Genomic DNA, 14,278 nt, shown 5'->3' with positions numbered 1-14,278 from the left:
ATGGCAGCTAAAAGTTGCTATATGCGTCAAAGACTTGAGTAGATATAGGATCCTCTTTAGCTTTTAAATATACGTTTCCTATGAGATTGATGTTTGCTATTTGTCGATTTGGAAACCAGGGGTTAATGTTATCAGTTAGGACAAATAAAGTATGTAAGATATTGAACATGGAAGCAAAATGATACAAGTAAAGCTAACCTTCACCAGTCAAGGAAAAAAAAATGGAGACTTCCACAACACAGTCAAAACAGTACTAACGCTGACAAAAGAAGGATACAGCATCCTGTCTGGCCTTGGCTATGATGAGGTTCTCCATCATCTGCCGCTGGAGTGAGAGCTTCTGCATTACAAAAGAGGAAGGGAAATCACTTTAATAACATGCATTCATGCAATCAAATACAGTATTACCAAGGAATATCAAGAATTTCAGCAAGATTGGAAATTAACTTATGGCTGGTTTTTAAATATTACCAAGGGAAACAAGAAGTCAGGCACGCAGGACCAATATACCACGTGCATTTAAAAAAAATTAAGTTTGAAATGTCAATTCATTATGTCATGGCCCATCCCAACTCCAATCTAAAACCTTCGGTATCTATAAACAAAGTGCGTAAATTAAGCTTTATCTTAAATTAGGGAAAAAGAACCACCACCATGTTACAGTCTGATATACAAAAAGGACAGGTACAACACACAGGCTAGAAGTCAAAATTATACTGTCTACCATTACAACAAAGCCCTAAAGACTAGATGACGTCTATAATGATATCTGCAGCGTTTCCAAACTTCCAGACAGGACTGCTGTTATACAGTTACGTGTTATGTGTGAGCCGACACATAATTTAGTACTGTTCTCTCCTTGCTGATTGTGGAGCCAAAAAACTCTCTAAAGTCTATAAATTTGGTATTGTTCTTTTAAGTAAAAAAAAAAAATGCAATAAATGCTAGGTAACACAGCTCTTGACATTTATGAATGTTTGTGTGGCGTTAACCCTCCCTACCGTAAATTAGCTTGCTGATATGACTTTACCTTTACAAACGCCTTTAGTTTTCTCCAGTAAGCACGAAGCTCCACTTGACGCCAAAACATTTTCCGCATCTGAATGATAAGTTAACATTTTTTTTAAATGTCCAACACAACTCATAATGGATATCGGGGGAAAATTAGTTAGCTTAATAACGATGGCAATTTAGAAAGGGTCTAACTAAGCTACAGGTTAAATGCTATGATATCTCGTTTACCATCATTTTCCTGTCTGGAGATAGGGACCTTTTTCACCAAAGAGACGAATACGACGAGCAGAGAAAGTTTTGCTTTGTAGCTGTGACGTTATCTATTCCTAAATAACCCATGCGGTCAAGAGATCTCTACACAACCCAATTCCCTATGTCGCAGGTATTCATTTTTAATAAAGTTGTCAGATGCGTTGACCGGAAGTACCACAAATAATACAAAATAAAACACCACACAATGTCGCATAAAAATAGTTAGACCACTTATGAAAAAAAAGTGCATCGGTCATCATTTCTGTTCAGGCCGGTTGCAGGGCTTCCTAAAGTCAAGAATTATTTTGCTGATAAGAGCGTAATCATGGTTTTCAATCCCTTTTTTATTGACTCATTACAGAGTTTCCACTACGATTGCTCAGTTCCCTCACTAACTTGTACATCTAATTTAAGGTATTAGAATTGACTGTTAAGTGAGCTTTTCTTCTGAACTAATGAAGTAGCACACTGCTGAAGGAGTTTAGTGTGTTTGTGGAAAACAATGAAGTCGTTTTGAAGTGACAGTGGTTGTTATGAACACTTTATTTATGTTAAGAAGTGTGTCTGATCACTTAACTGTAGAACATGGTCTAATCACGGATGCTTAACCAATTACAAAACTTTTAGTTTCACTGTTGAACTCATTAAACTTGTTCATTTTAAAGTATTATTATAATACGCATTAGTCCAACAAAGGTCCAGAGAGTTCAGACAAATTGACTTATTATATTTAGACACTATATTGAAAGAAAATAATAATATTTTAAAGATATATTTTTCTCTTAAGGATTTAAAGTTTTATAATGTACTTGCATATTTGCGGTGCTCGTAAATATTTGATAATGTACATGTGTTGCCTCGCTACAACTTGAAAATACATGAAGTGCTACTACAGCACACCAGCCTTCATGCTGGCTACTACTGATTTCTACTGTGCAGGGTTCTGTACATGCATACTATACCTGTGTCCTAAATCAGGGGCAGGTTTCTGCACAAACCTTTGGAACATGTCCTTTTTTGGACTGAACCTGAAGGCTACACTAAGAGTGCATCCCAAGTATCTTATTTCATATCCCCTTGCTGCTCCATCCTTGTGAAACTCCGGTCATTCATTTCTATTATTTCTATTCAGAAGAGAGAGGGGACCAAAGAATATCAAAGAACTCCTAGCTTGTACCTCTTTCCAAAGTGATAATTTAACATCACAGAGACCAAAACTAATACTGAATTCATGTGTTCTCATCCATAAACAAGACTAAGAGGCTACAGCCATCCTAGCAGCTCTGTGAGGCTGTAATGAGGCACAGCAGTGTTTAGAGCTAAATTTACAGTACAGCTGAGGCCATTGTGCACAGTGTTTTTGTCATCTTATTAGTGACGCATTTTATGCACTTGTTAAACTGCATATTTAACCTAAATGACTAATGTCTTTCTACAGTGGCTTCAAAAAATATACAGACCCCTCACCTGTTGCACACTTTATTGTGTTGTAGATTTTATCTTAACTAGATAAAATTGCCCATCAATCTACATTCAATGATCCATAATGATAAAGTGAAAATTGTTTTTAGAATTTTCACAAATTTATTAAAAATTTAAAACTAAGCTACATAAGTGCTCAGAGTTTTAACAGCTATTTTTAATTCAGTAACATCAATGAAATAAGGACCAATGAAGTTACTTTTCAGTGTCTGTTTGGTTTCAGTTTCTGTCTCTTTTATGCTCAGTCTTTCTTTGTCTCACTGTTCTCTTCCCTAATATTCACTAGGTACAGTCAACATTAGAAAAAAGTAACTGAACCCTTTGGAATCATCTGCGTTTAAGTATAAATTTGTCTTACAATACTATGGCTACTCTCCCTAGAAGTGGGCGCCCAGCTAAGATAACTCCAAAAGCACAACACAGAATGCTCAGTGAGGTAAAAAAAAAAAAAAAAAAAAGAGTAACAGTTAAAGGATTAAAGGAATCATTGAAGCTGGTTAACTTCTCTGTTCATCAAGGTGCAAGGTGCATGGTCGCGTGGAGCAGAGGAAACTGCTGCTCTCCAGAAGAAACACATCACAGCTTGCCTTAAGTTTGCCTAATAGCACCCTGACAAGCCACAATGCTACTAGGGAAATGTTTATAAACTATTGAAACTAAGGTTGAATAGTTTTGGAAGAATATGCGGCACTATGTATGGTGTAAAAGGGGCACTGCAAAACAACATGGAATCATCACACCAACGGTGAATTATGGTGGTTGCTGCCTCTGGGCATGGACAGCTCACCTTCATCAAGGGGAAAATGAATTCCCAAGTTTATCAAGGTATCTTTCAGGTGTAGAGTGGACACCCCTGCTTTTTCTGAATTCTACTAAGAGATAAATGGTTTTAAATAAAACTTTTCAGACATTCTCAGGTATTTCCAAATGCCCTTCTCACCTCCCACGATAAAAATACCAGAATTAATATTCACCAGACATGGAACCACCTTCTTCCAATCCAAAAAGGCAGATGTTTTGATGATGATAAACAAGGGACATGAACTCTCTGTACGAGCTTATGGGGGCATCTTGGCTATGATTCTCAAGGAAAGGGACAATACCAGATAAAGTATTCACAGAACAGAGACTAATATTTTACTCAACAAACTGAAATATACAGCTAGGTCCATAAGTCTTTGGACAGTGACACAATTTTCGTAATTTTTGCCTCTGTACACCACCACAATGTATGGAGGTTGAAACACCACATTGCTAGATGGTACACATGGGTCAAAGTGAGCAACACAGGGGTGAGTGCAACCAGGCTAGATAGGTTCTACATTTCACAGTCACTTATGTCCAGTCTAGTATGTAGCTCCATTACTCCAGTTGGTGTCACTCATAACCATTTCATCAGTGCAGATTTGATCATCTCTCCTGGACAAAAACTCAGATGATATTGGCCTTTCAACAAAAAGTTGCTGCAAAATAGCGTTTTCAGTCAGAGTTTCTTGTCAGAGTAATAAGAGCCCCTGCCTTATACCTGCCAGTGGAAGGAGGAGGACAGGAAGAATGATGACATCCTTTCCCATATACAATCCACCGCTTGTAGTCAGCTGACGCCTGCCAGGATGCTGCAACAGTATACCAACATCAGACCCAGGCTGTTAAATTGGATTATCGAGGTATGTGTGTCACTTCCAGAGTACTTGAAGACCTTAATGATGGAGAATTGTGCACAGGCCAGTTGGAGGAGGATGTGGAATACAGTTTTCCAAAACTGGCTCTCTCTCTCTCTCAATGTGGGGGAGCGGCAGGAGGGGAAGGGCCGCCTCCTTTCTTTCAAGACCCCACAGCTTGGTGAGTTTGAGGATTTAGAAAAAAAGGCAACTTATATCCTGTGTCTGAAGGTGAGACACTTTCAGTCTTCATAGGCCATGAAAGTGTCAAGGTGGACTGAGTTTTTTAGACCAGGCTCTTCCCTAAATGGCTGCTGGCAGTCCCTGAACTAGCTACCATTGAAAAACGGTCAGATGACTTCCAGTGGAGGATTTCAAATATCAATTTTATTCATCTATTTTATTCAGAACTCTTGGTCATGTGCTCATTTTTAATACTTAATTTATTCAGTTACTTATAGACATTCAGCTATAATAAATATCCTCATTTATCACCAAGTTGTAGTCTTGTGTATTCCTCTAAATCAGAGACAGATCCCTGAAATGAGAGCTTACTAATCCTAATTAAAAGACTGAGTAATTTGGTTTATTTGTTTTCCTACAATCGAAGAACATGCCCCAATTTTCATGAGAGCTAGTTTAATCTCAAAGTATAGTAGTTCCACTACACAATATCAGGGTGGTTGTCTGCCAGTTGAACCTCAGTAGAATTTGGATGATGCAGCAGGACAATGACCCAAAACACAAAAGTAAATCTACCACGGAATGACTTAAAACAAAGAAAATTGGCCTTGTGGAGTGGTTTAGTCAGAGCCCAGACCTTAACCCAATAGATAAGCCTTAGCTTGACCTCAAGAGACCTGTTCCCACCAAACATCCTAAGAATATGCCTGACATGAAGCAGTTTTCTAAGGACATATGGTCCAAAATTCCTCCTACTCTGTGGTCTGATTCATAGCTATAGGGAGCGCTTGTTTGAGGTTACTTCTGCCAAAGGAGGTTTGTCCAGTTATTATATCCAAGGTTTCACTTACTTCTTTCCACCTGCACTATGTGTTAAATAAAGCCACAAAAATGATAATTGTTTGTGTGTCATTAGTTTAAGCATTGTGTTTGTTTATACTTAGATGAAGTTCAGGTCATGTTTTATGACCATTCCATGCAGAAAACCAGGTAACTGCAAAGGATTCACATATTTTTTCTGGTCCCTGTGGGAAATACGCAAATAAGTTTATTTGCAGTGTGCAAAATAAATAAGATCTCTTACCTCTTATTTAGAACCCATAAAAAACTTAAAAAGATGTTTTTACATTTCAAGAATTAAGTTGATTATGTTCTATTTATCTACAATGTAATTTGACTCATTTATCTACACTATTTATACAGCACAATTGGTTGGCAGTTTATTAGGTATACCTGTCTGAAACTAATGCAGTCTAATACAGCAGTCCTTCAATAAATCCTACATTCATGACAGGTCTAATGTTAAGTTTGTGTTGAAACTGTTTTAGAGAGGTGCTGATTCAACTTTATGGTCATTTTGGAGGTTGCAGTTTGTGGTCCTGTTGGATTGTTTTGTGTTATATGGACAGCCCCCCCCCCCCAATTTTACGCCACTCTAAGACATTAAGTAAAATAACGCAGGCAAACGTAAAACGGGAATATTTAAATTTTAATCCAATCAAAGAGGACATTGTGTAAGGAGGGGGATCGACAGCAGCCAGGTGCACCCGCCAAGATGTTCAACTTGCAGGGCATTTCAAAACCTACACTGTGTCTGCTTCACATCAGTACATCTGTTTTTGAACTCTGTCAGTAGCATCGTGCAGGGAAATGGCTCAGGTGTGCAACAATGACACGTTAGTGCTGTTTAACAGAAGAAGCATTGTGCAGCATGATATTTAGGATTATAGCAGATTTATGCGCATTTACAGACCAGCTTCCCTGCTGTCAAAAGCAAAGTTTGCCATTACACACAAGACAAGTGTGTGGTTTCACTGATGTCTCCACATGCCAGTTATTCTGAAATTATAGCTGGCAGAATGTAAACCTAATTTTAACCACACATTTAACAAGATTTTGACTGAAATCTGTGTGATATGAAATCAACAATAGCCTTACATTAAATATCTGAAATGACGTAAAAAGCGTGAGTTAATGTTTTAGCCTTGTGGTAACATAATTCATGTGTCTGCAAACTGCTGGCGTTGATGTCATATAGTTTGAAGACATTGTAATTTACTTATCCATGCTCAATTGAAGGCTTGAACAGAACCCAAAACTAACTCTACACCTCTCTCATGTTCAACTGAGTTTCTGGAATCCTATGCAGCAAAGTGTTGCCTATCAAATTTATGATGTTGCAGCTAGAAGCCAGTGACACCCCACAAATGAGGGCAGCAAGTGGTCAAGAGGAGCGCCTTCCCTTGGTCGCCTGCAAGCAACTTCACAGTCTTTGCAGCAGCTGGAGGTGTGCGACCTTAGCATGCACAGAGCTCCATATACTCAAAAAATAAAGTAAAGGATTAGGCTATTGATAATTATTGCTCATTACGTGTTCTTTCTTTCTTTATGGGTTTCTTTTTGCACATATTCCTACATTCCTCACTCCCACACACAAAAGCACATGCACTCAATTACCAAGGATGTCTTCTGGTAGGCCTGACTAGGTGTGAGCCTTGCAAGACGAGCTTCAAAATTGGCTTTCAACTTCTGGTTCAAACGTGACGCTTGTTCAATCGGAGTCAGCTCCCTATGTGCACACACGCACAAACACAAACAAAATACAAACAAGCAATATGTTACTTGGGGGAGTGTCAAAAGCACATAAACTAGTTACCTGTCATCATGACAGGCTTACAGTTACAACTCTTGTTTTTCAACAGAGACTGCTGTATATTTCAAATCAGCATGGATGATATTCTAATAAAAAGCGCATACAAGCACCAACAACATTTACATACAGAATGGCGATGATAAGGTTCTGCAAGTTAAATCTAATAGTTTTGATAAAAATTATCCTTAGGCATAAAGAGAACTTCACACAAAGACAGCAGTGAGAAGGAGCAAGATTTTTAATTCTTTAATTTCCAACCACAGGTCCATAATTAATATGATTAAGACATTGAGCCAAGTAAGAATCTGTTTGCTTCAGCGAAATTTCTTATATCCCTGCTGTGTTGTTCCCTTCAGAGGATATCTGGCATTGAATGGGGCAATATTTGCCCTTACTTTTTGCTTGTGTCCTGTGACTCCACTATTTGTAGTCTCTGGAAAACTTCAGGGGGTAGAAAAGGGGAGAGCTCCCCGCCACCATCTGACAACACCCTGCGGTGACCAGTCTTTGTTGGGCTTGTTGCTTTACGCCCTGTATTAAAAGGAGTACCAGATGGAGGGACAGTGACAGCAGACGAGAAGAAGAGTGAAAAAATGCTGAAATCATGTTAGCATTGATTGAACATTACGTTTATAAAAGAGATGCCTATGACAGGAGGGGATGTATTTACCAGTGTTTGCAGTAATGGCGACCGAGAGGACAGTAGTCTGATGGGGTTCTGGTTGGGCAGGTGAACAGGAGGAGGAAGCGGAGTCAGAAGCAGAGAGGTCAGGGGGCTCAGTGCTCTTCTCTATAAACGACTTTGCTCGCTCCAAACACTGCTCAGCTAGCCTCAACATCCGTTCCACCTCCACCGCCACCATCTCTCTCTCCTCTGATGCCGGGACAGAGAGAAAGAGAAGAAAGAAAAAATTATGTGAAGTGTTTTGTTCAGAAAAGGCCCTCCTGGATGTTTAATCAAATACAGGTATTCTACATAAAGGTCATCACAGGGAATTTAAGATCTTGGCCAATTTTGTGCTAATGCTGAACTACTTTATTCAAGTTGATTAGTTCAAGTCTGGTTAGAATGATTAACTACATTGGCAGGGGGTGCTGCTTCTGCTCTGTTTGTCTCCACGAGGCAAGTCTGGACTGGTCCCATCAACCAATCCACTGACAATGTTCAAACCTCAGAGGCTTTTTTCTTGGTTCATAAAAGTGTATGTACAGTAAGATATATTATATATGTATTATATATGTGTTTTTTTTGTCTTTTTCCTTTCTTTTCCTTTTTTTTTCTAATAAAACACTTTTTTTTTTCTTGCCCAATCCTGCACATTTCCTTTTGGTTCAAACACATATTTCAAAACAGTAAGTAAATTTGTTAGGGGCCAGACTGAATACAGTAACAAAATAATGGAGTGTGTCTTTGAGCAACAAGTAAAAGTCAATACCTCAATAATATTGATTTCTTTTAAAACACAGGTTACAGTGACACAGTACGCTGTCTTGTCTTTAGTCTTAAGCAGTATTCAGAAACACTTCAAGCCACTTGCAAAAAATTAATTTAATTAAACAGAAAAGACAGTGGGATAATCAAGTAAAATTAACCCAGCAGTAAGATTTTCACCAAAGTACAAAGTGATCATAATACTATATATGTCTTTGAAATTCCTTCTAATGTTGCAGTTCCTGTTGGTTAGCACTAGATGTTGGTAGAGGGCTGAGAATTCTTAATGCAGCTTTAATGTTACTGCTATGGTTATCCTCTATTGCAACATATTTTTTATTTAATTCAATATAAATATGTGCCCATGAAAGTAAAATCAAATCACCTGAGAAAAAAGGGCAACAGGCCCAAAAAAATCAATAGAATATGAAGCATATGACCCCAGCACAGGAGAATGTAAACAGTCTCTGCTTTTGAAGTTTCAATCCTTTATTACAATTTGAATTTAGTTCAAAAGATTTTTTTTTGGTGAGCTCACACAAAATAAAACAAGAAACGTTTGGACTTAACATGATGGCAATAAAGGCATGGAACAGCATGGCACCATGACACAACTAAGTTTAGATGTGAACCATAAACAAAAGTCATTTTTTTATGATTTGAGTGCACATACTAAAGAAGTAATAGAGAAAGTAATCATGAGGTTAGATATCTTAACATAAAATATCTCACTATACATCTTTAACATCAGTCATATATGCTGCTTCTCAGATCTTACTTTGTGACCCAGCTTCTTCCAAAAGTGCATGTGATATGTAGTTGATCGTCCGGAGGTATTCACAGTAAGCTTCCTGAAGAGAGAACACAAACATGTAATATCCTTTTATTATTAAAGTAAACAGTAAACAATGCAAGATACCCACAGAGATTATGATTATGATTAGCATCAATCGTTTCAGCTGTAGTTTGTGTAGAGCCAATGTCAAGTCAATATCATGTTTATTTCAGTTTATTTTCGATATTTATAAATTACTACTGAATAAGTGCTTGCCTTTATTTCAAACTTAGTCACTGCTTTAAGATCAATGACAGACTGGTGATCTGTCCAGGGTATGCTCTGCTTTTGCCCAACCAATAGTGGGATATGTTCTACCCCCCCACAACCTGGAACAGGATAAGTGGGTATGATGAATGGATAGTCATTCTTCTACTGTACTGTACGGTCCATTTAGTGTTTAAATGAAATTCCATTTGTTGATGAAGGACTCAGTCATTCTTTTTTTAAGTACAGAAACACTATCTAATCCAATTCCAGAGGTCACTATGTTGTAGTAAAAAGTAACTATATAATCAACACAACTATTTAAACAGTTAACTATTACTGCTATTTCACTATTACTAGTGGCTAATAAATATAGGTGATTTAATTTGTATTTTATATCCAGATAAACAGTTTTTAAAAATACTATACACCACAGACTCTGTATACCACATTATCTTGTGTATACCCCCCCATTTAAACCATTAGTTCCACTGACGACAACGCTGAAGTTAACTTCCGATTTCAAGCATACATTCTGCAGTTAAGGGGAAAGTTAAGGGATTCGGGAATTGGTCTGGACCTGTTTTGATGTGGTAGAGTTGTGAAAAAAGCTGTGAAATCTCTTTTTTTTTTGTTTTCTCAAACAGAATAAAGGTTTCACAAATCCAAAACTGTATTTTAAAGAGTCTTTAGCTTGTCTGGGATAATCTAGTCGAGATATGACAAGTCTCTGGGATACGTAATCTGTGCAAACCGAGGTTTTGTAAACCAAGAATACAGATTTACAGTGACATCGCCCTTTCTTACTTTCATTATCAAAATAGTTTTCGCAAATTTGCAACTAAAAATTTGATGTTAACTTAAGCGTCATCTGACCACCACACTTCAAAAAGGGTTGTTTTTGTTGGCCTATACTGAATTTATCATAAATCCTTTAAAATTTGCTTTCATTGCGTCACAGTTTGGTTTTGGCCGTATGTGCCGATATAGCAATAGTAAAATAATTTAAAATAGCATTAGCCATTGTTACTTTCTAAATTTCAAACTGAAAATGCTGATAGTTTCTGAACAAAAAATGATTTTAAAAAATCTACAGTAAACTATTTTGTGCTCACATTAAAAAATAAATAAATAAATAATACAAAAAAGTAAATGGTCTTTGTAGAGCATGGGGGGCAATGAGAGAAGATGATAGCAGTAGGGAAATTCATATATATCTAGTATAAAATGTTGTAACTGACTTCATATCTCAACAACTACAATGCATAATTATTCTATTATGAGACATACAGTACATTCACCTGTGCTAAATAGTGCTGATATTATCTTACTGTTATGATGTCTTGTTTGAGATAGCGTCTTGTGTCATCTGATTTAGCCGTCAGATATAGGCTACTAGGAAAGTTATGTTTTTATTTACTTTATTTTTACTAGTTGTACAAATCTACTTCAATAGTGAAATAGCATTATTAGAATAGTTTAAAATAAAAGTATAGTTTATTAAGATTTTTATTTGTGTAGTGTTTAAAGTGACGAATCTCTCGTGCTTTTAGAATGAGAAGTTAACTTGGGTCTAAATTTATAAGTGACATTAACTACGCGAATAATGGTTAGTCAGTTAAAAACATGTAAAATTAGCAGTGCTTCTATTTAATGACAAGTGAAATTTATAGAATAAACATTAAATGCGTTCCGCCTTTGAATGACTCTTTTCTCGGTCCAGCTAGTGTGTTTACGTTAACCATGAAAACGACGAACTGAAATGACAGGTTAGCTTACTAACCCACTAACAGCTCCCGCCCCCCTCCGTCTGTTTACATCACTACAGACTGGTTCCTGTGGTGTTAAAACTGCGTGTTGTCGTTGAGTCAAGCTGTGTAGCACACTACCTTGTGTTTGCTCCCTCCATCTAGCTGTATTGCTACTTTGGCCATTTTCATGGCATTTTGAAGGGGTTTCATAATACTGTCAGCTGTAGCCATGGTTAGTCTGGATCCTCTTCCTCTTTTCCCCTTCTCCTCTTCCTTCGTCTGTTTGCGCAGTCATGGCAGCTTGTTAACAAATTTAAAGGTGTATACTGCCTCCTACTGTACGGGAGTGGCAGTCAAGCCACTAATTCATCTAAATACTTACAATAATAAATTAATTTTTTTTAAAATTCGAAAAGTAAACACATTCACCATCTCTCTGTCACTTTATGTCTCACTAAGTAGTCATTAAAACAATTCTGTGATTGAAAAGGTTAAAAAATACTCTTTGAATACTTTGAAAAATACTATTTCTCTTTGAAATGCTTGTGAACAACTCGCATTTCTACAAGGTAGACATTACATTATACCGATTTTTCCCAATTGTTTTTGTACTGTTTTCTGATTTACTTCTTTGTTTCATCATTGTTTCTATCTCTAAGTGCATTATATTGATAAAATATTAAAGTACGAAGAATGTTTACTTTTTTCGGTTAGCTTTGGAGAACAATGTGATCATATCGGGAAGCCTGTAAGCTTCTAGCCAAATAGGCTAACTAATAATCATTAGTCAGTTCTATCCGCAGAGTTTGATGAATACTGTATGTTGGCAGTTTGGCTGTATAGGTGGTGTGTCAGTTAATATGTAACTAATCTTCGGTATTTGGGGTATTTACTTATGGCCTCCAAATTATGGTAATTTAGATCCACAATATTGCTGGGTCTGAGTGGAAATGTACATGTATCATGGATTTTTTTTTTTCTAGGGATCTCAGGAAAAGTTGCTGTGGTGCTGATAACAGTTAATATGTATCCAAATAAACTAATAAACAAATAAGCAGTGGTAAATGTTTTTGCAAAATATTCAAAAAAACTAAACATTTTTGTTAGTGGAAATGAGCATAACCTATATGGACAGATTGCTGTTGGATAAGGGCATCCAGAGGAAACAAATGCTTCTTTCCTTCACAATTTAGAATTTGTGAGGAACAACTTCAAGGAACATGGTGGCTGTATTTGAATTCAGAACTTTCCAGTTTTTCATCACCTATGGCCTAGATTTCCACCAAATGTGATTATTGAATTTAATAATCATGATAATGATTGTATTTGTATAGCAGGTTTCAATCAAGGAGCACAAAATGCTTTCCAGTGTAAGTGCAATAAAAATATATAGGATGATATAAGAAAATCATTATAAAAGTAGTAAATTTGACTGAAATAATTTGTTTTTAAGATATCCACACACAGGCAAATGGATGTGACACAGACTTCTTGCAAAGGCACGTTTCCATGGAACTACAGTACTCCAAAAGGGATGAGATGTTGTTATTCTTTCTCTTATAGCTGGAATACACAGAGTAACTGTAGAGCAATCAGATAACACAACATTTGTAATATTAATATTAGAATAATTATATTAGAATATTAATCGAATATTATTGATAATAGAATGCTGAATCTGGTTCCTATTCTGCATGAAAACACAATGATGTTCGGACTTCCTGATGACTATGTTTTTTTGAGAATGCCTAAATCATGTCCAGGAGTATTAGGCCTGAATTGTGTAAAATTTCAAGTAAGTCACTCTTGTGATGGAGATGTGATAGCCCGCATGTTGCAATTACATTATTAATTTGAGACTTACAGCAGTTGTTACATAGGCTACATCTAAAAGGGATAGACAACAAGTTGTAGGAAAATGGTAGGGTATGTCAAAAGCCTAAACTTAAAAATATTTTTTGGGCGTAGGCAGAAAAACAGTATGGCCTATACTAAAGTTAAGCCTGTGGAAAAACGATCAGAGTATTTTAACATTCTGCAGTATTACTTTTATGCTCAAGCATATTTCCTTTTTTTCTCATTGCTAACTCACTATGTGACTTTTGTCAATATACTGTTAACTAAATGTGCACTCACTAGGCCCTAATTGACTGACTGGGTGTTTTGTGACTTATTCTAAATAATGACATGTAGGGCATTAACTTTTAAACACAAGAAAGATAATTGCAGGATTGAATCACTGTCAGTAAAAAGTCATACTAGACAGTGCACAGGTCCTCTGATATGAAAAGTTAGAAACAAAAGTTACACAGTTCCTGGACCCACTGTTAATTTAAGAAATAGGATGCATGTAAATATGTCACAAATCTGTAATATTTCTCATCTTGAATAACTGAGATTCTGGCTCACACAGATCTCGTTCCCTCTGGCAATACTGACCCTGCAGAAAAATCCATAACAACAGGGTTCAGACTGGAAAAAGTTATTTGACATCATTGTCACAGAATGTACATTTTTTTTGTCACATTTCTTTGAAATGTAATGTCTGTTTACTTATTTTCTTCATTCTTTCTGTTTTGTGCTCTGACAAAAAAATGGCTAAACATGTGGTCACTGCTCTGGTGAGGACCATTCTATTGACATAAACAAGTGTCAGAGTAAAGCATACACCAGTGCATGAGTTTCTGATTGGACACAAAAAAAATGATACTGGGCGCTTTTGTGCAACAATAGGTATAGACAGCAACTCTAATTCCAATACACTTTTCAGAATTCAGTGAATAACTCCTCACGGTCGGCTAGCTGTGT

General features: G+C 36.7%; 1 protein-coding gene across 2 annotated transcripts in view; it reads right to left on the bottom strand.

Annotated features, from left to right (window-relative positions):
• The window catches only part of vps9d1 (VPS9 domain containing 1), a 48,795-nt gene extending 37,051 nt beyond the window's left edge, over positions 1–11,744 (bottom strand). For both annotated transcript variants that reach the window (XM_040133090.1, XM_040133091.1), the window contains exons 1-6: positions 11,609–11,744; positions 9,456–9,528; positions 7,916–8,119; positions 7,641–7,776; positions 7,050–7,161; positions 278–340 (exon numbers count right to left, since the gene is read on the bottom strand). In XM_040133090.1, coding sequence (XP_039989024.1) covers positions 278–340; positions 7,050–7,161; positions 7,641–7,776; positions 7,916–8,119; positions 9,456–9,528; positions 11,609–11,701 — 681 coding nt within the window. In that variant the 5' untranslated portion in view covers positions 11,702–11,744. The remainder of the gene's footprint in view (positions 1–277; positions 341–7,049; positions 7,162–7,640; positions 7,777–7,915; positions 8,120–9,455; positions 9,529–11,608) is intronic.
• Positions 11,745–14,278: the final 2,534 nt, after the last annotated feature.

The sequence above is a fragment of the Xiphias gladius genome, chromosome 8 (assembly GCF_016859285.1).
Source record: "Xiphias gladius isolate SHS-SW01 ecotype Sanya breed wild chromosome 8, ASM1685928v1, whole genome shotgun sequence".
NCBI classification, from domain to species: Eukaryota; Metazoa; Chordata; class Actinopteri; order Istiophoriformes; family Xiphiidae; genus Xiphias; species Xiphias gladius.
The sequence above is the reverse complement of the archived record's forward strand: the minus strand, read 5'-3'. Positions and strand labels throughout refer to the sequence as shown.